Source organism: Parasteatoda tepidariorum, chromosome 10 (assembly GCF_043381705.1).
Source record: "Parasteatoda tepidariorum isolate YZ-2023 chromosome 10, CAS_Ptep_4.0, whole genome shotgun sequence".
NCBI lineage: Eukaryota > Metazoa > Arthropoda > Arachnida > Araneae > Theridiidae > Parasteatoda > Parasteatoda tepidariorum.
The window spans coordinates 53225505-53251734 of NC_092213.1; the positions used below are offsets into that span (position 1 = coordinate 53225505).

The 26230-nt window shown below is 28.3% G+C and overlaps 2 protein-coding genes across 2 annotated transcripts in view; one reads left to right on the forward strand and one right to left on the reverse strand.

Annotated features, from left to right (window-relative positions):
* The first annotated feature begins 1473 nt into the window (after nucleotides 1-1473).
* LOC107456164 (techylectin-like protein) lies at nucleotides 1474-15964 on the forward strand. Its single transcript, XM_016073948.3, has 6 exons — nucleotides 1474-1682; nucleotides 7320-7501; nucleotides 9091-9245; nucleotides 12035-12140; nucleotides 12792-12953; nucleotides 15543-15964. Coding segments are annotated over exons 1-6 (879 nt in total). The 5' UTR covers nucleotides 1474-1680; the 3' UTR covers nucleotides 15815-15964.
* Nucleotides 15965-24788: 8824 nt separating this feature from the next.
* Nucleotides 24789-26230, reverse strand: part of LOC107456154 (tankyrase) — a 37803-nt gene continuing 36361 nt past the window's right edge. Inside the window, exon 28 of the mRNA XM_016073938.4 lies at nucleotides 24789-25004. Within this exon, the coding sequence (XP_015929424.1) occupies nucleotides 24930-25004 (75 nt within the window). The 3' untranslated portion in view covers nucleotides 24789-24929. The remainder of the gene's footprint in view (nucleotides 25005-26230) is intronic.

Below are 26230 nucleotides of genomic sequence, written 5' to 3' on the forward strand. Positions count from 1 at the left end.
TAACTTAACAACTGTCTAATTCTTCGCGAAATTACCTATTCTGAAACGGCCATTCTTAATAAACTAAAGCGAAAAACAACATGAGTAAGGTACAAATATTTGTTTGTTTGTTTGTTTAAGCATTAGTCTACAAAGCACATAAAGCTTTCCTCTGTTTTAGACATTCTTAATCAATATGTTTTTAAAAGTTCTAACTTAATATTTAAGCGACAAAAGAAAAAGAATCTTTCGAAATTGAACATGCTTTTTTTACTCTTTTTGCGCATATTTTGACAAAGATTGTTTTTAAAAAATGTTATGGGTTTTACACCTAAGTGGTGAGCCGAGGAGAGTTCCTGGGATAGTGAAACACTAAGAACTTTTCTTACACTACTAGGTGTAAAGTAGCTGCCACCATTTTTGGGTATTTAGTAAAAATAATATTTAAAATTGCAGCAATATAAGATGCATATAATAGTTAGTAAAGTTATTTTTATCAGACAATATAAAGTAGTAATTGTTGATTTAAGATGTATATATATACACTAGTTCTTAAAATAAAATTTGTTTGTAAATCAAGCATATGCGTAGCACAAGGAGAATAGTAAGACTTATTTAGACTAGGCCTAACAGAGAAACAGATGGAAATTATACTTTCTAAAATTTAATACAGCTTACAGAGACAAATATCTTTATTATATAAGACACAAATATCCTTATTATTTAACTAAAAACATACTTACAAATTAAAACACTGAACTTTTGATTCTGTTGACGCAGTGGTCAAAAAAACTACATTATTTTTGTAGTTTACTACAACTACAACTACTATGTTACAAATATAGTTACCTACAACTACTTTTTTTAAACGGTAGTGACTACGAACTACTTTGGTAGTAACTACTTCACTACATTAAGGCGCGAAATTTGCTGGAAAACTTAATTTACCCCTATGTTCTAAATGATTTTGAATACGAATTGGCGTACATTAAGTATAAGAGAATAGTTAAGAAATATTTATTCATGTTTACATGAGCCAGTTTGTTATTCCAAAATATTTTCTTCGAATTTGTCCATTTAATCTTCAACTTTTTATGCCTTTCCGAACTGCGAATATTTAATATATGAATTTCAAAATTATCAAATACTTGCAATTTAATTATTTAATGTTCTTTTATTTCTTGTAAGAAATTAAGTACAACGAAAATACGTTCCTATACGTACGGCTATTCAAAGACGGTTATAGAATAAAATAAAATTGCATAAAAAAAAAACAACAAATCCTTACTTCGGAGATATTGAAAACTTAAAAAAAAACATCAATTGAAGTAGTGATTGATAAGAATACTCAATTACATAGAAGTTATTCAGATTTTATCTTATATTTACAATTATTAAATTCATATCGTTAAAATTAGACACTAAATATGCCAAATAACATTTATCTCCTTGATAAATATGGATATTAAATACTTAAATCATGGATCTCTTGAAGTATCGAATGTTATAAGTGGATCATTATTTTTCTCTTATCTAATAAAATCAGTTTATTTCTAATACTTGAAATATAATTCACACTCAATTTGGAAGAAACTGATAGATACAATGGAAGATACAATGTCTTCAAACTATGTATAAAAGGAGTGATTTTTGTTAGCAATTTACTTTCCATTTTCAATTATTATAAGTACACAGTTGAAAATGTAAGTAGTTTCGTTTTTAATCTCTTGCAAATTGCATACTCTTTTCTTTTCAAATTATAACTTCTGTACTTATAAATTTCAAATTAATTGTATTCTAATGCGTCTATATTTCGATACAATCATTCATCATTGAAGATAATTTTCTTCTAATATTATTCTATGAAACTCTTTTTCTATTTTCTTTTCTTCAGAAACAAAAGTCAAAATTATTATTTTATATAACCACTTTAGTATAGCTGTTAAAAAAAATTGTAATTAGTTAAATAATAAATTTTGAAACGAGTTTATTTCCCCCAAAGTTTACTGAAATTATTTTCATTCTTTTAAGCAAGCTACAATTAAAGAAATCCATTATCGGGGATCCACAGAGCGCAGAAAAATAAATTGACTACACTCAATAACTTTTGATCCATTGATCGATCCTCACGTTCTAAGACTCATTCTTAATGGTTCAAGGAGATGACCATAAACATGCTAATTGATAAGTGCAGACGATAATTTAAGTTACATAAGCAGATACAAAAACATATTTCAGCAGGTTAAACACCTTGTTCTCCGACGGATTCGGGTTTCTGACACGCAAAATATAAGGGGTTGCCGGGGAAATATAGCCCCAGTAGTTTGGTAAGAAGAGCGATCCAAAGTTTGGTTTCCTTAATGTCTTAATATCAACTTTTTTTTTCCTTTTTAGTATTTCGCCCCATCTGGAGAACTTTTTAAACGAATACGACTTTTCTAAAATTGAATTCTCCGATTTGAATGATTTCATGAAAATACAATACGTAAAAAATACATTACGTAAAAATTGTATACATTACGTAAAAAATTATATACATTACGTAAAAAAATTTATGTCTTACAAATCAAAATTTTTCCGACTAACTTTTAATGAATTAATAAAAATTATAATATTTATTTAAAGTTATTTTTTCAAAAAATTGTTTTCGGATATATGAACTTTATAATTGTGTGCAAAAAATTTTCAATTCGCTTTAAGAAATATGCAGAAAATAAAATTAACATTAAGGGATCCAAACTTTCACCACTCTCCTAGCCTAACTATTGTGGTGATATTTATCCAATTATGGCTAACCCCTATATTTTGAGAGTCAGAAATTCGAATCCATCGAAAAAAGGTATGATNCGATCCAAAGTTTGGTTTCCTTAATGTCTTAATATCAACTTTTTTTTTCCTTTTTAGTATTTCGCCCCATCTGGAGAACTTTTTAAACGAATACGACTTTTCTAAAATTGAATTCTCCGATTCGAATGATTTCATGAAAATACAATCCGTAAAAAATATACTAATTAAAAAATTGTATACATTACGTAAAAAATTTTATACATTACGTTATGTAGTACATTACGTAAAAAATTTTATGTCTTACAAATCAAAATTTTTCCGACTAACTTTTAATGAATTAATAAAAATGATAATATTTATTTAAAGTTATTTTTTCAAAAAATTGTTTTCGGATTTATGAACTTTATAATTGTGTGCAAAAAATTTTCAATTTGCTTTAAGAAATATGCAGAAAATAAAATTAACATTAAGGGATTGAAACTTTCAACACTCTCCTAGCCGAGCTATTGTGGTGATATTTATCCAATTATGGCTAACCCCTATATTTTGAGAGTCAGAAATTCGAATCCATCGAAAAAAGGTATGATTATTCAGAGAAAGTATGTTTTGTGTCTGAAAATATCGATAACTGAAGATATCGGCTGCACTAACTAATTAGCATATTTACAACCCCCCCCCTCAAACTATTAAGACTAAGTCCAAGAACGTAAACTTCTGACCCATAGATCAAAGGTTATTTAGGTGGTTCATTTTTTTTCTTTGAGAAGTGTGCAATAATAAATAAAAAAGCTGTTTCAACAATGAAACCTTTCGGCAAAAATTTAGAGACAATGTCAAAAAAAAGCATGGTCAAAATTACCACGATATGGTAAAATTTACCGTATTTCTGGATCTAATGAACATTCTGTAAATTTTTACAGAAGAGCTATGGTATTGACTTTGGTAAAATTAACAATGACATGTGGTTTTATAGTATCTAATATGTGAAAATTTGGTAAATGTGAACATGGCATAAAAAACATTTGTTTTCATAAGTTTACTTTTCTGTTTAGTATCTTTAATTAAAAGTGCGGTAATAAACTATAGTTTGGAAAAATAGAATTTCTAAGCCATTACCAAATGAATTACGAACATTTACCAATTTTATTTGGTAATTTACCAAAATGCATAATCTGCGTATCATAATTCTGCATAATCTGAGCGCCTATCATAATTAACCGCAGATTATAATCTGCGTTAAAATTTGACAAATGTGGTAAAATTTTTATTATTTTTATCATGATACTTTTTAGAACATGGAATAAATACCATTTATTCGATTAAATTTAATTTCCCCTTTTGTATTTTTTACTGAGTGTGCGGTAATAAAAGTTATAATTTTAATAACTTGAATTTCTTGTAAACCGTATTTATATAAGCGGAGAAAATTATCAAATGAATAGCTTAAATACTGTATATTTTGGTTTTATCGGCCAGAATTATGAGTTTTTTTTAACCAGAAATGTCAATACCATAGAGTATACCAGGCTTTTTATTACCGTGATAAAATTCTGTAATTAAATAACAGAAAAAATTTCTCTACTTTTTGTTCAACGTTTCATTAAATTAATTTTAATTCGGAATAAGTATAAAGATGTTTGAAAAGATGTCTCAGCAACTTTCTCCGTAAAATCTTTCAATCCAAGATATTAAAAATAAAAAAGTATATAGTCTCCAGATGCAGATGTTGTGATCTACTACAACATTATAAAAAATAAAAGAAATAAAAATTGCGGTGAAAAGTAGTGGCATTCAGGATGCCGGTACTTTTACCGTAAAATCTATTTTTTCCAGAACATGTAACGAAACAAAAAAAATCTGATGAACGGCAATTCTTACAGTAATAATTAACGTTAAACCACTGAATCAATCTCCTTAAATAAATGTTACTGTATGAAATACCGCATACCGTATTTGGATCCGAAATTTGATCCGGAATTTTTTATTGTAAAAAATACCGCACTGTACTGTATGGCTATTGCAAAAAATACCGCATACCGTAATTCGATCCGTAATTTGATCCGGAATTTTTACAGTGTGCACCCGGTACCATGTTAGTGGGCTTCTACAACCAGGATCATTATTAAATCTAATCTATTTTTCTTAAGAATTAGTTAGTAATAAAATTTTTCTTTAAATTAGTAGAAAGATGCACTAAAATCATTCATCTGTATTTAAGAGAAAAAATAACACTTAAAACCTTTACAATTATTAATAAAATATAGTCTCCATTTAAAGCATACAATTTCCCTTAGTACAATATACCTACTTTAGTTACTAAAGCAAATACGTAAACAACACGGCTCTTGCTTTACCACTTTTCTTACAATATTGAAGGCAATCCCCTCTGTTGCTTATAGCAGCGGTTCTTAACCTATGGGTCGCGACCCAAAATTGGGTCGTGAAGCATATCTCTTGGGTCGCGCTGAGTCGAACCAAAAAAGTTAGTAATGCACCAAATAATAAGTAATACCAACACCTCCTAGAAGAAGTCATTGTGGCTTACTCAGCCTAGGCTTAATGAGGTACCTGGGTAACTCTATACCCTTAATCCTCGTTCATAATAATTAAAAAAGGCACATGACTCAAAATTAGTTTAGCATATCAAGGTGCAAAATTAATATAAGAATAAAAGATACTTAGTAGTTAATGTTTAAAATAAAAAAGAAAATAAAAAAGTAAAAAAGAATTAACATAAGGGCCCTCTCTAAGAGGTAGAAAAATAGTTCCACAGAAGTGGCGCTGTTTAAGTCAAGGAATAAGTTAAAATGTCAATTATTTTCAAAAAGTTATAAATATATTTTAATTTGGTCAATAAAAATTATTAAAAACACTTGATTATTAATTAAATTTTCCTTGGATCGAAAAGTACTTTTGTTTATCTTTATTATTAAAAAAATTAAGAAAAAATTTGTAAGTTAAAAAAAATCCTCATCGTAGGATTGAAGATTTTTTAAAAATACGACCTAAAATAAAGCAATGAAAAAATTGTGACTTTTTTTTGGGTCGCGACATGAACATATTTCTCAAATTTGGGTCGCGGCTTAAAAAGGTTAAAAACCACTGGCTTATAGCACAACACAAGAATTTCTATCTTTTATTTATAATATAGCGTGAATTTATATAAATTAATTGGATAGCAGGATTTTTTTTAAAGTAGATCAAAAATTTGTTTCTGACTTTATATGTATACCAGAAACAAAGTTATATTTTAAACTTAATAAGGGAAAAAAAATTTCTTATAAATTTTCTTTCATGTTTTAAGTTTTTAAAGAAACAGAGAAAACCTTGGCAAAAATGCGTTTATTTTGTTTGGAAATATTGGGAATTATTTATAAATGTAAGTAACAAATATATGCTACTCGATAATTTTTACGTTTACAATCAATTTATAAGATCAGAACGGGCTGTTAAAGACGCCTTTCAAGCCCTAGAGGCCTCTGCTATAAATATGGGCCTTTCCATTAACGAAGACAAGACCAAATTCATGGAGTTTTCAAGCTCAACTGTAAACTATAGTGAACCTTTGCAGATAAACGGACATTCCTTTGAAAAGGTTAAAGAATTTAAGTATTTTGGTACAATTATCAATGACCAAAACAAACTGAAATCTGAAATTGACAATAGAATCAATATGGCCAACAAATGTTTTTTTGGACTAAAAAGTCAACTAAGATCGAATTTTATTAGCCGAAAAACGAAACTAAAGTTATATAAGACACTCATTCTGCCTGTCTTGCTATACGGAAACAAAACCTGGACTTTAAACCTTGACGTCCAACGCCTGATAGAAACGTTTGAAAGAACGATACTTAGAACTATCTTCGGTGCCATACCAGAGAGGGGATGTTGGCGAACACGGTACAACTTTGAACTTTATGGGCTCTATAAACATCCTCAAATTATGCAGATAATCCGAAGCAACCGACTAAGATGGCTCGTCCATATCTGGAGAGGCTCTGAAGATAACCCTGTAAAAATTGCCACCGTCAAGAACCCTCAGGGGTCCCGCTCTAGAGGTAGATCATCCACTCGATGGCTCAACGACACAGAAAACGACCTCAAAGTCCTAAAACTTAAGAACTAGAGGGGAATTGCCATGGACAGAGGGAGCTGGAGAAGGCGTGCTGTTGAGGCAGCCAAGGCCTGCAAAGGGCTGTTGCGCTCCTGAAGAAGAAGAAGAAGAATCAATTTATAGCTGAAGGAAAAAATAATGATGAGCTCCATTCTTTAAGACTGTTAAAGAAATTTTTGTTTTGTTTACTTTAAAAAAAAGGGGGGGGAAATATTATTGTCATATTGTCAAAAAAGGGAAAAAAATATTGAGAAACCTTATTGTCATGTCGACAATAAGGTTTCTCAGTATATTTACCAGCCATCTGAAGGGAATTCCGAAAATATATTAAACTCCTTCCTGGAAACGATTCTAAGGAACAATTTATTGTTAAAATGACTAATAACTATTGTACTACAAGCTTGCATCTTAACTATAAAAGATTACTTTCATCATGTAGGGGAGTGATGTTTAGAATTCACCTCATAACATCAGTGGTTCTTGCCTTGAGCTATGGCGTAACAATTAACCAGTATGATTTAAATGCTAGTGAACCTGACTCCTTCACCAAATTGGAGCATAATGAAATATTACCTTTGAAATATCAAGATATTAGTAAAGAATTCACTCAGAATAGTTACTGTAAGTATAAATGTAAATAATCACTTGGAAATTTGAAGAATTAACTTTGACTATTAGACAGTTCATTTAACAATGTGTGTTCTCCTCACGCTTCTTTGAGTTTTTATAAAGCAATACTATGACAATCTCAAAAAATAAATTTTTCATTTTATTATTTTTATTACTTTATTATTATTAAGTATGTTTGCATCCATTGAATTTTTTTTAGTGGTGAAAAAATACTTTTAAATTTAAAAAAATAGTTTTATTATATTTAAATAATCTGATGTTGTTGTTGCTGTTATTGTCGTAGGTCATTAAGACCAGGGGTTCGATTGTTCTCTCTATGGCCAAGAATTCGACTTCTGCCACACCCATTCGTCACACATAAGGTGGACCCATTCATACATCCATTCATCCACAGATCATAATTTTGACCTGAACCAGAGAACTATCAAAATTACGATTACTTATACCCAGAAGTATAATTTGTTACGAAAACATGGAGGACTTTGAGACCCGACAGAATTAACGTGCACCATTTACAACACCTTAGTCTTTGGTCGGCTGGATTCGAACTCCTGTTCCCAGCACCCTACCAACTGGGTTATCCCGGTCTAAATAATCTGATAAATAGCAATTTTGAAAATAATTCCCTAAAACGGAAGTTATAACTAACTGAAGAAAAATCTAGATCAATTTATGTTAAAAATTATCGGCACTTAAGGTGCTGGTTCTTTTTACCGTGAAATTCATTTTTACCAGAACATGTTTCGGAACAAAAAAACTAATATTCCGTAATTATTACAGAAATAATTACAAATCACTGAATCACTCTAATTAAATAAATATTAGTGTAAAAATAACGGTATAATGTTTTATGGTAAAAATGGATATTGCGGCAAAATGGATTTTAACGGAGGATGTATCCAAAGTATAATCCACTTTATAACTTAATTTGATCTGAAATATTTTACAGTGTAATTAATAAAGCATATAATATGCATTTTAAACCCATGCCTACCTACCTATCTTCTTCGCGCCATCTGGCACATAGGGCCTCTAGTCTCTTTTTCTAGGCCTCACTGTCCTGAGCCAAGTCTAATAAAAATACTGGAGAATAATAAGATAAAACATATGAGGCTCAAATCAAGCAATAAATAGAAACAGACAATCGTTTAGCACTGTGAACACTGATGTTGTACTTTCTATTATCAACAACAGTACACAACTATTGCCAGTCTGCCTCACAAAAGAGACAGAATGCCGTTTTGCTATTATAAATAATGATGTTATACTATTCAAACAGATGCCAATCTATTTTAATTGTGCTTTGTAACCCCCTGTTTCCTATTTTATTATTCAAAATAATAAATATGGATGCTTTATTTTATATATTAAGCATTCATTTAGGTAAACAGAACTTTTTTAAGAAACCCACAATAGAGTTCCTCTTTATTATTTTATACAGCAAAGATTTTTGTGGCCTTTCAAAAGTTCTATATCAAGAAATTTATTGCATATGCAACATCTTAATTAACATACATAACATTTTAAGTATGCTGTATATATTATGAAGTTTCTATTATTGAATTTTACGTCATTTATAGGTCCTAAACATTCAAAACCTGCTGACTGTGCAGAAATTTTTCAAAACGGTTACGAAACCAGTGGAGTGTACAAAATTTATCCCCAAAACAAAGTCGTATCATGTGAAACTATTAGAGTGTATTGCGATATGAAAACAGATGGTGGAGGCTGGACAGTAAGACATTTTTCTCTTAAACTGCCAATATTAAACTTAATATACAAGAGTAGCTCGAATCAAAAGTAGACACGCGTGATAGCGTCACAAATACACTAGCGACAGCGCAGTCATTATTTATGATGATCAAGAGAACTAAAAGTGCATCGCAGATAGCATGCAACATAATTATCAAATTCACCTGAGGGAATTTAAAGTAAATGCTAAATCGTACTAAAGATGAATGCCACCAGAATAAAACAATGTGCAGAGGAACGGTTTTTAGTTTTAGAAGATAAACATAGTGCCTAATATGGATATTTATAAACATTATAGATAAACTAGGAAATAACGTAAGTGATAAATGGCGTGAGTTTCTCTTGAAAGGCGTACAGGGGTGTCAAACTCAAAAGCTAACTTGGGCCAAATAAACGATGCTTAACTTTAGGTGGGCCGCAAAAAAAGAAAAAAAATCAATGTTCATAGAAACAAATATTTTTATTTAGAATAGTACATTGTAATAAGCATGTATGAAGTAAAATTATTGTTTGATATTTGACATCTCTTCTCTGCTACTATCTTTCCTATTTCGAGAGAAATTTTATTGGCCGAGACTACTTTCAAAATTAATACCACTTCGGACAGAAGATTTATTTCCATTCATAACAGAAAATAATTGCTCGCACTGATAAGTACTTCCAAACATGGAAATAATTTCATATGCCAATTTTCGAGTATTTTCAAACCTTGCCGGTAAATATTTGTAAATTTCAGGCACACCCACTTCAATGACTTTTGCCTTCAAATTTCAATCGCACTGAATTTCAATCACTTCCATTTGCATGTAACTGGGTACTGAGTCTATATTTATTGAGAAAATCGAAGAAAACAAACAAAATTTTTCTTCCAAAGAATTAAAATCTTTAAACCTGGTTTCAAATTCCGTTTCAAGATTTGAAATTTTTTTTTCCGTATTTTTGATACGATGCAGTATCCCTGGAATGGCAGGTACCGCAAGCCAATTAAAATTTTACATTTTAACGCGTACAATTTAAAATGATACTTATAGTTTATAAATAAAGTATATTATAATTTTATATGCTGGTTTCCTTCCTAATTCGCATTTTTATTTTATTTTCACTTTGCGTCGGATATATTGACTGGGCTGCAAAAATGTTCATCTCGGGCCGCGAGTTTGACACCCCTGGCGTACATCAATATCGGATCTCACAAAACCAGATCACGCAGACGCCATGAACTCCAATGAACCAATTGATTGATGAAATGATTCACACAGTTCGTGAAATGTGTCAGAGAAAAGAATTTATCATACATCGTCTGTCACTAAAATTTGTATTACTGCACATTGTTCTATTCTGGGAGCATCCTTTAATTGACTTTACATTCACTTCACATGCTCTACTGTGATTCACATGCTTTTATCAGTTAATCAGTTATACACAGTTTGCAGTTCATAATAAATAACTTCTTCTATGACCTAAATGGTGGCGCAGCTATCATTGCTGTATTTCTGACACTTTCACAAATGATAATTTTTCTGGTCATCCATTTTATTAGATGTTTTTAAAACACAGTCCTAAATTCATATTTTATTCATATTTTCAAAATTAATTTGAGGTAGATTCCTTAGGATATCCTTAATGTGGTTCAAAAGTAGTTGCTTATGTAAGAAAGGAAAGTTGTCACTATTTGACGAATCGTTAATTCGGTTAAATTCAGTATGTTAAATTATTAATGTCAATAGATTTCTCGGATAAAATTGAATAAGAAAATTTAGAATATTTTATGCAGTTATGTCATTGTATCTTTTATCTAGATTTTATCCAATTGAATAAATATTTAATTGAATTAAAATCCCTGCTTTAATTTACTGAAATTGAACATCAAAAATATCGGAATTTAACCAAGAAATTTGGATTACTATAATCGTCTATATCATTTATTATAAAAATAATTTAACACTATAATTCCTAATGAAATTATTTTTTGAAAATATTTTAAATGCGAATAAAAGTATGGAACTAAGCAACTATTTTAGTTTATTTAAAAAATGCATATTTTAATGTGTAGGGTTTATAATAAAAAATAGTCCGTTTTCACACGTTTAAGTAATTTCCAAAATTTAATAACTTGATTTTTATACATTAATTGATGCATTGTTTTGATATATTGTTTTGATACATTGACTGATATACCAAAATTTAATAACTTGATTTTTATGCATACAAAATTTAATACATTGATTTTTCGGAAAGTGTTACTCTTAAAAAAACTGTTTAGTTCATGTAATTTAAACACTCTTATTAATTTCAGTTTCATGACATTTTTTTTTATATTTCTATATCAAATTCATTTAAATGTATATTTTTCTTTACTAGATATGTACAAAAGACTTTAAACCATGATTTGCATGTTAGTAAGCATAGTAAACATAGATTTTTCTCAGTTTTTTAATGCTAATTTATAACTCCTAATACAATTTTGATTAAGATTTAGAAAAAGAAAAAAAACTATTCAATCCACTTAAATCAATTCATATAGCTAATAAATATAACTACTCTATTACTTACTGTTCGACTCTGTTAACACATTACCATTTATTTTGCTAAAATATTTACCATTAAGATCTGTATCTTTGTAATAATGACGAAAATATATAAAGTAATGATTAACTGAATTACAAACTAAATAAAATATAGTATTCACATTTATAACATTTTATAACATTTGGTTATGTTCACACGTTTTTTAATGTGTTTTAAATCAATACAATTTATTAAATATTTCAGGTCATTCAACGAAGAGGAAATTTTAACAGACCAGCTGATTATTTTCATAAAGATTGGGCTGAATACAAGAATGGATTTGGACATTTGGAAAAGGAATTTTGGCTAGGTAAATTTATTGACTTCTTTTTTTATGCAAATAATATAAGTTTCAGAAAAGTTTTTGTAAACTGTAAAAAATATCTTGTATGATTTCAGTATAATATACATAAATACACTGCCAATAATTGCTAAAAATAACATGGTGATCTTATAATTTTATGCATTTCTATCTCGTGTATTTTTATTTTGCTCCTATCTGATCAGAAGTAATTTTTTTCTGCATTTTAAATATTATATTAAATACACGTGATCAAATATTTTTGAATAAGTGAAACAGAAATATTTTACTCGGAGCCTATATTTTAAATATTATATTTAAAAGCAGCCATAGATGCCACTTGCTGAATGAACAAAACATGACAAATTTTTAAAAAAAATTGATAACAAAACGAATGATTTCGATGTTTTTAGTACTGACTTCCTCGTTAATATTTCATCAAAATTTCGGTAAAAATTTCCTTTTCTTACCTTTCCTCAAATATAATTCTTAACACCCTACTATATGTATTTTCCTTTCATCATTTTCAGTAAGGATTCTCTCCATAAATTAAGGCTGGTAATTACGCTGGTATTTCAAAGCATTTTTCCTTAAAGTGCAACATTTTTTTTTAATTTAAATGAATCATTTAATTTCATAATTAATTAAAATGTGTTTCAGGAAACGACTATATCTATGCTTTGACTAACCAGAAAAGAAACTCTGTACGTTTCGATCTTGGAACTGAAACTGAAACGGCTTACGCAACTTACGAAAATTTTTCGATCGAAAATGAAGAACTCAAATATAGATTATCTATATCGGAGTACAGTGGAACTGCAGGTTTGTTTTTTATTAAATAATTATAACTTTCCTTTAAATATTTTCTAGTGATAATCTCACTAATATGATAACCTTCGCACGAAACAGTGCCAAGTCAACATATGCAATTCAAATAATGAATTCAAAAATGCAAAGCATTGTTGGAAATTAACTCTTCGCACTATTACTAAATAATCTCTTTGGCGAAATTTTTAATTAATTTTTATGGTTAATTAGAAAATATTTCGAATTTAAAAAACAAAGTTATAGATGAAGCTGCTATAGTTACCGATCAAAATGCTAATCAAAAAAGATACTCTGTTCGTTTCAATATCGAAACTGACATTGAAACAGTTTACGACAACTTTTCGATTGGAAATGAAGAACTCAAATACAGATTATTTATATCGGAATACGGTGGAACTGTAGGCTTGCTTTTTTATGAAATATTTATAATTTTTCTTTAAAGATTTTCTAATGATAAACTTACTTTTATAATAAACTTAGCTCGAAACAGTGCCAAGTCAACATATGCAAGGAAAATAATCTCTCTATTCTAAAAAAAAGTTTTTGCAGTTAATTTTGTCCCCTGAAAAACTTTTTAATTACGTGATGAAAATCTAAGATTAAGGAATCAATTCATTCAGAATCTTTCAGGGAAGACATTTAGGGCATTCAAATCTTTTACATAATTTTAAATTTTTATTTATTTTAGTTTTAAAGCACGATTTTGCAGTTAATAATGAAGAATAACCGCCGTTCACAACAGCCAATCACATGTCTGAAAACGGCAAGCTTAAAAAAGCGATTTACAAGTCTGAATTTTCTTTTTCAGAGATGCAACCAATCACAAAATAGTTAGAATTTCATTCTTCAGTTTTACAACATCTCAACTTATTTCGTATTGATATATTGATTAATCTGATTATTTGTTTTCTAAAACGTTAATTCGTAAGTTTAATCTGGTTCCGGCATATAAGATAAAGTTGAATGACAAGGAATTTAATTAATATGCAATACAGTAAATAAGCGAAGAGATATTTTATAAAAGTATTTAATGAAAAATAATAACAGCGAAATATATGCGTTTGCGAAGCGTTCTATTTACATCTCTGAATGTTGCCACCTATTTTTATGAAAGTTAAACTATTCTCTGCTATAATAAAATTAGACTTATGCGAACCTTACATTCTATTGATCTAAGTGACGATGGGATTTGTATTTTAAAAAAATGTGATAAGATTCGCTTAAAAAATGTTGACGTTATTATATGGGACGAAGCAAGTATGATTCCCAGAAAAGCAATAGAAATGATCGATAGAACTTTTCGTGATCTTCTAGCTAATGAGATACCATTTGGGTACCGGGGGTTGGCGAGCGTCAGCGAGCAGGGGGCGGAGCCCTCTAGTGAATTCAAAATTGCGAAGCATTGTTAGAAATTATTTTTTAGCACTACTATTAAAAAATTTCTTTGGCAAAATGAGGTATTTTTTGGTAAACAAAAGCTATTGAAATTTATAAAATAAAATTATAGATAAATTTAAAATGTTTACCGGGCAAAATTATTAGGCTTAAGTTTTGTCTCAATAAAACTACGATTATAACTAAGTAATTCTTAAATTTAGTGTATGATTATGTTTATAAATAACAAATATATTGTTTATAAATAAAATAAAAATATGTATTCTTATATAATATATTAATATTAAAAATATTTATAAATAAAATAAAAATATTGCTAATAAATTAAAAAATTTGCATAGCAATCGCGTAGGAAGAAAGGAGTGAAGCAAGCAGGAGGAAGAGTTTTTCAGTGAAAAATAAAAATTGCAATACTTTTATTGATTCGATATCCACACGAAAAAAAATCTGATAAAATTATCATACTGTATGGTAATGGTATTTCTGGTATTAAAAAAACATAATTCTGCTTCATAAAACTAAAATATACACTATTTGTTCCGTTTCATTTAAAATTTCTTCTACTCATATGGCCCCCAGTTAGCTTGTCGGTTTACTGTAAATTCTGGTTATCAAAATTATAACTCTTATTACCACATATTTTTATTAAATATACGTTGCATAAAATATAAGTATATATAAAAATACAAAACTGAAAAGTCAATTTAACTGAAAAAATGGTTTTTATGTCATGCTTATGATATCATGAGAAATTACCCAACTTCAGCACACATTTACCAAAATGTATCACATTTAATAAAATAATTGTTATTGTTTCATTGTTAATTGTACCAAATTAATTCTTGTGGTTTTTACTGTTTCACTGTTAATTTTATCAAAGCACTTCGGTAAAATCTACCGAATTTTTGGTGCTGCCATAGAGCTACATACAAGGTAAATTTTACCACATTCTGGTAGTTTTGACCATATTTATTTTCTCTCGCAACGTTTGTACTTAATTTGTTTCCAAACATTGTGATAATAGCTTTATAAATAAAATATAATACGGACTGATTAAACGAAATATAATGCTTTTTAGTATTAAATAATAAATAATAGAGACCATATAATGGATAAAAAAATACTTTTACGGTGCTGCTATAACAAATATGTGATGTAATTTAAATAACGCTTTTATATTTTATGCAGGTGATTGTATGGTAAATCACCATAAAATGGCCTTTTCAACAAAAGACCGTAAAAACAATTCTGGTACCACAGACTGTGCCATGATAAGAAAAGGTGGATGGTGGTACTTTGAATGCGCTAGAGCTAGTCTCAACGGTGTGCGTCTGACAGGAAATTATACCGAAGAAATGGTTAATACCAATGGTACATACTGGTTTACATGGAAAGGCTATACAGAATCACTATCCACTGTTGAGATTAAAATTCGTCCATTTGTTTTTCCATCTGAATAAAAATGCTCTCCATATATAATAAAACTTAGTATGAGTGTTATTAAAATATTGCCAGATTTTATAATTGAAAAACAGACGTTAGAAGGAATGTAACGGAAGTTTCTTTGTTCATGTTTTCTACAATAAATTTTTCTTTTATTTTATAACACACAATACACAAATGGCATGCGAGTAGGAGAAATATAAAAAATCGTCATATTATTATTGACGTAAATGATGCTTAATTAATTTTCTTAATTAAAACTAAACTAAACTCAGCGGCGCGACAGCCCAATGAGAGCCAAGGCCTACTGCGCCCATCCCAGTTTTCTTGACCTTTGGGCTCTGGGGTGCAGGAGCAGACATTTCGGTTAGGTGGTCAGCCGAACGCGAAACCCCAAACATGCTTGTTACTCATTTATCGACCCACTGAAGGGATGAAAGGCTGAGTCAACCTTGCCCGGCCCGAGGGTCGAACCAGGGACCTGTGGCACGACAGCGCGAAGATCTACCGCAATTTTTATAATTACTGTTAGTAATTGATGCAATTTTATAGGCACCAAATAATTAAGTAATTGATGCAATTTTAATAGGTACCAAATATAGGTAAACGGTATTATATATGATACCTATTAAAACCACATCAACACTGGGGAAGCTTCGATATAGATACTATGGAGTAGAGGTTTTTACGGTCTATAAAATAAGTACAAGAGAAAATTGCGTGATTGTGGTAAATTTCGACTATCGCAAGTTGGCCTCGAGCAACAGTATCATGCCAAATGATTCTGAATATAGTTAATCTTTATTTTGATAGAACGAACAACTTAAAGCGTGTATGACTTTATTTAAGAACTTATCTAACAACGCTTTATCTACATCCACCGGAAAATACAAAATATAACTATATATTTAAAAAATGGAATAATTTTAGTGTGTTGGTACATGTTTCTCGATACTGATACAGTGCTAGCTTTTTTCTACCCTGTACAAAGAACGGGTATTTAGCTAGTACAGTAAAACTTGTGTAATTTGACCACTTGTGGTGCATTGTTTTAGTGGTCAACTTAGACAAGTGGGCAACTTATAGAGGGGGTGGGTCATTGTTTACTTTTTCGCTTCCTACATCATGTTGCTATATATTTAAAAAAAAAAAATTCTTGATTTAAAAATTTTATTTAGCAAATGGCCGAATGAATATCTTAAGAAATGTATTTAAATCTAAATGAACTTCAGATTGTTACATATAAATAATTCTAATGTTTAACTAACCTTTTTCAAAAAAATTATTTCGTTAGTTATGCATGCATGTGAAATGTTTAATAAAAATAATTCCTTAAAATATCAGAACACGAAAACATGTAATTTGAAAACTTTAACAAAACAAAATTATTTGAACTTTAAAATTTATTCTATTACTACACTTACAAACCTATTTGCTCACTATAGCAACCTGAAGAGCAACTTTTCAACTAACACACCTGTTTTCAATGAATGAATAAAAGAAATGGTCAAAAGCTGACCCCCTACAGTTTCTCCAGATGGTCAACTCACAAAAGGGTTTAGATTAGCTTTTTACACTATTTCACCAAACAAGTGAAATTTTAACATACTACGCAAAATGACAGAAAATGTTTCTGAGTTTTTTTTTCTGGTCAACTTATAAGGGTTTTAAAATAAAATTTCATAATGCTCCTAGACAAAATTGACTTATTTCAGTGGTCAACATACAAGATAGACAGGTGGTCAAGTTACAAAGGTTTTGCTTCTTTGTATTATACAGTCAGACCTCGGTATAAGGTCATCCGCATATAAGGTCACCCCGCATATAAGGTCACTTTTCCAAAGTCCCGGCTCACTGAATAGGAATTCTTAGTTACAGATTATCGGATATATAGTCAAGTTTTAAAAATCGTTATCGTTTATAAGAACATTTTTATCTGAGGTGAGGGAAGTTTTTTTCTAACAAAAGCCTATTTAACTTTCTTTCAAGGCAATTACCCCTCTCGAGTTTTAGGAAAATGCTGCAGCCAACGAACAAACTGCAATTTCTGAAATTGTTTCACAAGTTGTGGACAGTGAGGACAATGACAGTGATCCTGAGACTGTAGCTGTAACCCAAGTGGAAGCCTTCACTGTCATGCGAATTTTTTTTACAAACCATGAGAGAGCTGAGTAATATTTTGAGAAGTTACAAAACCTAGAAATCATTGTTCGAAAAATGAAACCAGAAACGAGACAGACCTGCATAAATGATTATTTTAAATAAGATAAGATGTAATGTGTGTATGTACACTTTGAGGACATTTGTATACAACTTTATTTTAAATTAAAAGTTTTTTAAAAATCTATCTTTCTTTAATTCTTTACTAATTCTGTTAAAATTTATTGACTTAAATATTTAATTTATGACCGATCGTTTTCGTTTGTATAAACATTTGTAGAAAATCATAGTGTATACTATTTATGTGCTTAGTTACGAACTGCTAATGAATCGGTTAAAAGGTCACCCCGCTTATAAGGTAACTTTTGCGATGTCCCTTAGGGTGACCTTATATCGAGGTCTCACTGAGGAAAAATTCCGTTCTTGATAATTGAGGTCAACTTATGCAGGTGTCCAACTTGGCAGGTTTCACTGTAGTAGGATTTTGTGTGTATGGGTTTCTTGTAACTCCAGAACAGTTAGTGCAAAGATTCGGAAACTTAAACAGGGTGTGCTAAGCACGATATTATCACCCGATCATAAAAATGGTTAAGATTATTATATTCGGGAGTGACTTGTAAAATATGAGCACTTCGCATGGATTCAGCACATTGCATTGACCATATCGTAAACCATGTTACAGATGATACCGTTTTATAAATCATTTAAAAGATAACATCATTGATATTTTCCATGTTAGTTATTTTATCAAAAGCGAGTATCGAGTTTGTTGCAGGTTCCTCGATAATTAATTATTTTTGATTCGACTTAGAAAATAAACTCAATTTTGAAAACCAATGGTAATTAAATTTTAAAAAAATAAAGTTATGAACTAAAGTGCAAATTCATCAGAAAAATTGGTTGTGATATATCTAAACCAGCGGTTCCCAATTTTTTCCAGGAAACTGTACGATCGAACTACAGTTGGTGGAACCCATACTTTTAAAAAAAACGTTCATTAGCAGGTGTAAATATTCAAACGAAGAAGAAAAAAATTTCAGATTAATTTAGAAACATTCAATGTGAATAATGTCTCAAAATTAGGTTTCATGTTAAGCAGTTGAATTCGAAAGTCTGCACAGAGTACGTTTTTTGCTGTATAAGGTAAGTCCAGTAGTTTTTGCCATTAAGGTTGAAATCGAATAAAATATGCAGAACTATAACTTTTGAAAAAGTACTATTATAAATTGTGAGAAAGGTTATCAGAGAAAAATAATTTTTTATTCTTGAATTTGATTATTTTATTTTGAATTTCAAAGTTCGTTGAGAAATACTGATGCAATAATTATATATAGCATTTAGCAATTTACTTAATGCATTGTTATTAGAAAAAATACATGTATTTTTTTAAAATTTCCTATTTATTGCAATTTTACATAAATAATTTAACAAAAACAACCTTAACATTAAATTAATAATGAATTATTGCTTGACTACAAATCTATTAAAGGTTTAAAAATATCATTACTTGTTGAATATAAATCCTAAATCACGGAACCCTCTGAGATCTTCCCCTCATTCCAAATATTTTACTGAATTGTTATAGTTGTAAAAGATAATTTTGAAATTAATTTAAATTTGTGTAAATCTAAATCTTGGAACTTAAGAGATAGATTTATTTTCTAATAGCTATTCAGTAAATTATTTCCATGCACTTAGATTTGACTTTAAAATTTCATTGATACCGACCGATTTTATTTTCAAAAAAATTTGAAAAAACATAAGGTAAAATCAATAAACACCACAATGTTTTGTTTGAAATTTTATTGCATAAATAAATATAATTTATAAATCTTATTATAAATAATATGTACACAAACTTTACAATTAAAAGTTCATAAAATATATTAAACACTTTAACAACTCAATGCCTCACTGTAACAGGTTTGTTTTCTCTTTGAACAAAATAAAACAGTTTTCTATAACATTTTGAGTCTGTGGAATTGCGCAAAAATGTACATAATGAAAATATACAACTGTACATAATAACAAATTTCAAGTAGTAGAACCACCATCAACGAAAGCTTAGTAGCCTACCTTGTTTCTTCCATACATATAATATCAACAGTAAATATTGTTTAAAAAATTAAAAAAAAGTCCAAAGAATTTGGCAGTTAAGTAGATGTGTGCTAACTTCGATTTGAACTTCACCAAATATCTTTTTTCGGAGCTGTAAAAATGTATTAAAAATATCCAAGTGATAAATTTGAATTTTTTTTTTTTTTTTAAAGTTTGCCCTTCACAGTATTTTTTTATTAACTTGAATATTCTATAATTTCAAACTGTATACATTTTATAACCGGAAGTATTTCCAAAAGACACATGTTAAAATCTTACAAATTAATAATTGCAAATTAAAAATTGGAAATGAGTAATGGTAATACATGCTTATGCAATGATATTTAAATTAAACTTTTCTAGCAGTTAGGTTAAAACCAATAATACTCAATTAAAAATTAATAAAAATTTAAAATCTTAATCAAAAATCAATAAACCGAAGTTTCATTGCTTACTTTGGTTCATTCAAACCATATTTAGTACCAACAAAATATTTTCTTAACAAAAAAAAAGCTCTACAGAATTGAACAATTAAGTAGATTGTTATTATGCTAACTTTAATTTGAACTTCATATCATTTTAATATATTATAAGAATTCATCAAATTCCATGCTACAAATTTGAGTTCTTCTCTAACAGGAGCAAAAAAATTCTTGCTCTTCACATAATTTTTTCATTAATTTGCATATTCTGCAATGTCAAACCCACAGCATATCTGTATCCTGGAGGCTAAAGAAAATGCTTTATAATGCTTTATGAATGATTAGTAGTTACTTCTTCTAAATTGGAAGAAAAATATAAATAAAAATTCAATAAATTTTATGCCTATTGAAAAAAAAAGTAATTTGACTTTGACATTTTAAGCAATAGGATGCAAATAGTAACTATAAATGATGTATTTAAAATTATTAGCTAAAGAAGAAAAAAACTATTGCTTCAGGAAGAAAAAAAAAATTCAAAAACATTCTAATTTTCTTTAAGAATATACCATACCTAATTAAGAAAAAAACATGCTGCAAGACAAACATGCTAATATACATTTAATAATAAATAATCATTGATTTTCAAATGTTGTTAAATAACTTTACAGTTATGTGACATTTTATAAAGTTCTTTTTGGAATGCTTGTGTGGTGGCAGCTCCACTACTGCTTTTAGATTGAAATGATGTAAGTACTTTATACAAAGTAGCTTAATGAAGAAAGACATATTACAGCATGACACCAGTTTCCCACACAAATAAATAACACAACAATAAATTACATTTAAAAAAATAACATCTATTTACACTTTAACAAATATTTATGTGTGAGCTACTTAAAAAAAAAACATTCATAATAAATTAATGTTTTCAGTCTCTTTGAAACATAATACACATCACAGAAATAAGAATCTAAAGAAAAACTTTCTAGCAAATAAATATATAATAAGATTTTGTTTTTTAAAAAAAATTCATGCCAACATTTTCAGGATATGATTTGAAAGTAGAAAAAGGGACATGAATCATTAATGTATGTCATTTTATGTACTCAACTTATTAAAATATTAATAAGAATTGATGCACCATTCAAATGTTTTTAGAATGACAGCGGAAAGAAAAGCAAAAAAGGCTTCACTTAATTCTGTCTGTATGGGTATGACTTAATTTAGTTCTAAATCTTTACAAATAATTAACAGAAACAAATACAGAAAGGAGTTCTGAAGAAACGTTTTGATAGAAAAAGAAATACTGATAGTTTATTAATTGTTCGAAGAAATAAATAACAGAAAATAAAACAAAGCCGAAAATAGAAATATTAAAAAACAGTTTGTATTTTTAAAAACGAAGACAAAAAAATATACAAAATGCAGGGTGCTCTATAATCACTTTCCTCAATATATATTTATTTCTAGATTCTTTGTGGGAAAAAATATATGTTTAAGGGTTTGCAAATTAATATTCAAGTGAGAAGTGAGGAACAAACAAAACTGCTGCTAAAGAAAAGGAGACTGAAAACCTGTTTGATTTGCTAGAAGAAACAGAGAGTTAAAAAGCAATCATTAAAAACGACTTTAAGTTGCATCATGCAATCAAACTGGTTTTGATGCTATTGCCTTCCTCACAAGCGATACATATTTTGATAAAATTTTTCCTTGCTGAAGCATTAATACCAGACACCAAAAAAGCTTACTTTTTGGCAAAGTTTCTGAAAATATATATTAAGTGCAGTGATTAAGAAATCAAGCTTTTGCCAGAAATGCAACGCAATGAGTTAATATTATAGAATTTCTTAAACTTAAAATACATTTGATTTATACAATATTTATAAGTATATATATTTTTTAAGTTATTTTCTAAGAAAAGCTATTGTCAAAATGTATTAATTAGTAAAATTATCTATAAAATAAATAGTATTAGCAAAAATACTAAGGCACAAGAGTTCACAATCAAACCTGTTAAAGCTTACACACTATCATGCACTCAGAAATTAAACAGGTAAGCTGCTGACAATCATAGGAATCAACTACATATAAATATACAATAAATTATAATGTATGCAAGAATTTTGATATAAAAGAGCCAGGCATGTTAAAAAACAAAATTTGTTGACTTAAAACAAAAAAATTTTAACCTTGAGCGGCTTAATTATTCAGTACACTTTCACTTGTGTATAATTTTTTACTGACTATTAATTTTTATGGTAATTACAATTCTAACAAATTTTAAAAGATTTTTTTATTACACCTTAATTGTGTACTAATTTATTATTAAATATGCCCAAATTAATAATTAGAATAAACTAAACAAAATTAAATTCTTAATTTCTCACTAATTTCATTTAATTCAAAATTTACGCACAATGCAAAAAATTATATAAAGCATTTAAGAATTTGCAATTAAAATGCATTAAAAAATTATTACTACAAAATGATACAAAAGTGCATAAATTCATCAAAAATGCAAAGTTTGGAATTAGTTTTTAAGTCGTCCTAAGGCGACTTATATTATAAGAAGTAACTTAAAAAATACAAACCTTTTTAATATATTTTAATTTTATTAATGTCATTTTATTATTTATCTTCATTTAAAAGGATTTATATAGTTTTATCATCATTGAAATTTAGTAGCCAAGGCCAAATATTGCAAAAATGTACATGACAAAACTTTGTATTATTAGGAATGCAAAATTTTAATTTCTTTAAAAATTATTTAATATTGATATTAATATCTTCAAAAAATATTAATAAAATATTGGTATTAATTTACCAATACTTTATTAATATTTTTTGAACGAATTACTTTTACTGTTTTTTTTAATAAAAAAAGGAAAGAGAAAAAAGTACAAAAATTCTAATTTGTCTAGAAATATATAAACAGTTGAAATTATGAAAAAGTAATTAAAATAAATTTTTGATTTTTGACACAGACAAAATGCGACAGAAATAAATTTTAAAATGTAGATTTCTACAAAAAAAAAATAAATGCAACTTGAGTATCAATAGTTTAACACAAGTTAATGACATAGTGCCAGTTAATAATTGCGAAAGTAACAAAGATTTTATAGCAACAATAGCTAATTTACATTAATCTGTGAGTAAGACAACACTATATATGTCTTCTCACTATTGACAGAATACCTCAGAGTTGGATACAGTATCAATGTTTGAAATTAAATCTCTGCTAATTCAGTAAATTTATGATATATTTTTAAAAAAAATATAGAGATTCAAGCTTCTCAAGAAAGTAAACAAATCAAGCTGCTTATGGAAAAAAAAGTACTGGATGATTTTTTCTAACTGAATATCAAGACTAACTCCATCTCATTGCTTAACAAAAATGATCGCCTTGAAAACCAATTTTTAAAAAAGAAATTGTTGATTTTATTTGTCATCTGCCTTAAGGAGCATTTCCGTCATCTTAAGATACTTATTATAGCTGTTATTAGGGTAATTCAATAAAAAAAAAGTTAAGAAAGAATACAAATCTTAGTATCATAATAAAACTTTAAAGTATTGATATAAAGTTTCCATTAGGGTTGGTTATTAGCGATCTTTTATTAGAGGATTTATTATTATTATTAATTATTACTATTGTTTAATGATCTGTTTATGGCATATGGTCAGGATTATTAAAAACATTTCATCAAACAAAACTTTACAAGCTATCATGGAACCATAATCTGAAGAAAGAAATAGTGTTGCCAATTGCAAAAGAAAAATTTAAAGAGAAAATAGTAATTTCAATTGCACAAAAAATAAATGATTTTATAAAGAGGGAAACATTTTTAATTAAATAAAAATAAATGACAGCTATTCTGACATTTAAAGAAAAAAATTTTACTTTAAATAAACAAATTATGTTGGATAAGTATATATTAATTTAAAATGATATAATCATAAAGCTCTATAATTAAAAAGTAAAATCAAGCAATATTTCTTGATAAAAAATATTGGTCAGTCTGAGAAGTTGTCAGATATACAAAGGTCAGTCTGAAAGTCCACATGAAATTTTTCTGATGATGAATTATTGCAATTAATTATATTAATTAATTAATCAATTTTAAATATATATAGAGATAATACAAAAAATGCAATAATTAATTTGGTAACAAAAATTAATTATACTAATATTTTGTTTCCTTTTATCAAAATACCACACATTTCAGTTTTAATAGTAAGCTCATTCCAGTTATGTTGCATTTAAAGTTATGTAAACTGTCAAATGAAATTGCAACAAATTAAAATGCCTGCTAGCATATTGTATTCTGAATACATTGCAATAAAAAAACTTAATTTATCTAACTTTTCTCAATATAAAAAATGTATAAAGTATTGTAAAAAGATGTAATGATTTTTAAAAAAAAAGAAAAAGAAACAAAGCTATCATGCTCTATGGTCATGATGTTGGAGATGAAGGTGGCTCACCATCAGGTTTTACTATCTGGTAAGTGATGAGGTATTCTGGATAAGCCTATTAATAAATATATAAATATATATTTATAATTTTAAGCTATATACTTCTAACATATAAACTTATATACTATTATAAGTTAAAATAGACATACAATTTTAGTTTAGCACATAAATAAAAATAGAAATGTTGAATTGCATTGAAAATTCATGCTAATTTTGAAAGAAAAAAAAAGAAGACTGAAACACAACATGTTTAAACTTTTTCATTAACAAAGCACTTAGTACAATCTAGCAAAGGTTCCAACTTTACTCCTAAAATTCTTCTCTTGTCTCTAGTCCAGTGCCTTGCAACCTTTAATCTGATATGCCCCATCTTCATTTATTTGCCTCTGCCAGGTTATCCTGGTTCTACCCCTTTACTTTTTGCCACTTGGAGTTAAGACATGGTTCATCTATCTTCACCATCTTTTGCAAATATTTCCCTAATAGTTATCATTCTGACTTTTCAGCAAAACTTCATTTCTGATCTTACTAGGCACTGGTATTTAAAAAGTGGATTTAAAACATCTATTTTGAACCACTTCAAATTTATCAATGTCAAATCTACTACAGAAGCATGTTCCTGTACCACACAGCAACAACACTGCTCTGATTATTGTTTTGTATCAGTTGGATTTTTTTAGTTGCTTATTATATTAAATTAAGTCTAGAATTTTTACAATGGTCTAAAATCATTATCGTTATATCCAACTAACGTTCTATTCTATCTAATATCCAACTCAGTTCCTTCACTACTCTTTGAAATAGAATCCAAATGTTTAACTTCAAAAAAGTCCTCAACTTCATCCTTATAGAAACTCTGGTATAGATAGATAAAATCATATAAAGTGCCATTTTACTTCATAACTTTTCAGCATCTTTTTTCAAGCAACTTGAAATTTTTTTCTAGCATCATCATCAAAAAACTTTTCTACAGAAGTTTTTAACTTTTCCAGTTGCTTTTATTGTAATAACAGGAAAACTGAAGGCATAATAGCTTGTGATTAGGGTGAATAAGTTAGAACATTATGACCGAGCTCTAAAAGTTATTGTTCAAATGTCATACATACATAAATCATTAAAAGATTTGCTATTTGTGGATACTTTCGCTTCACTGTTGACTTTAGTTTGTCTAATTATGAGCAATGTCTTCCTACATTTTTTGTCTAATAAATACAATCTAATTCAACTTGCAATAGCAAATCTTCTCTTACTTTTTGCCTCTTTAAATAAAAATATATCTAT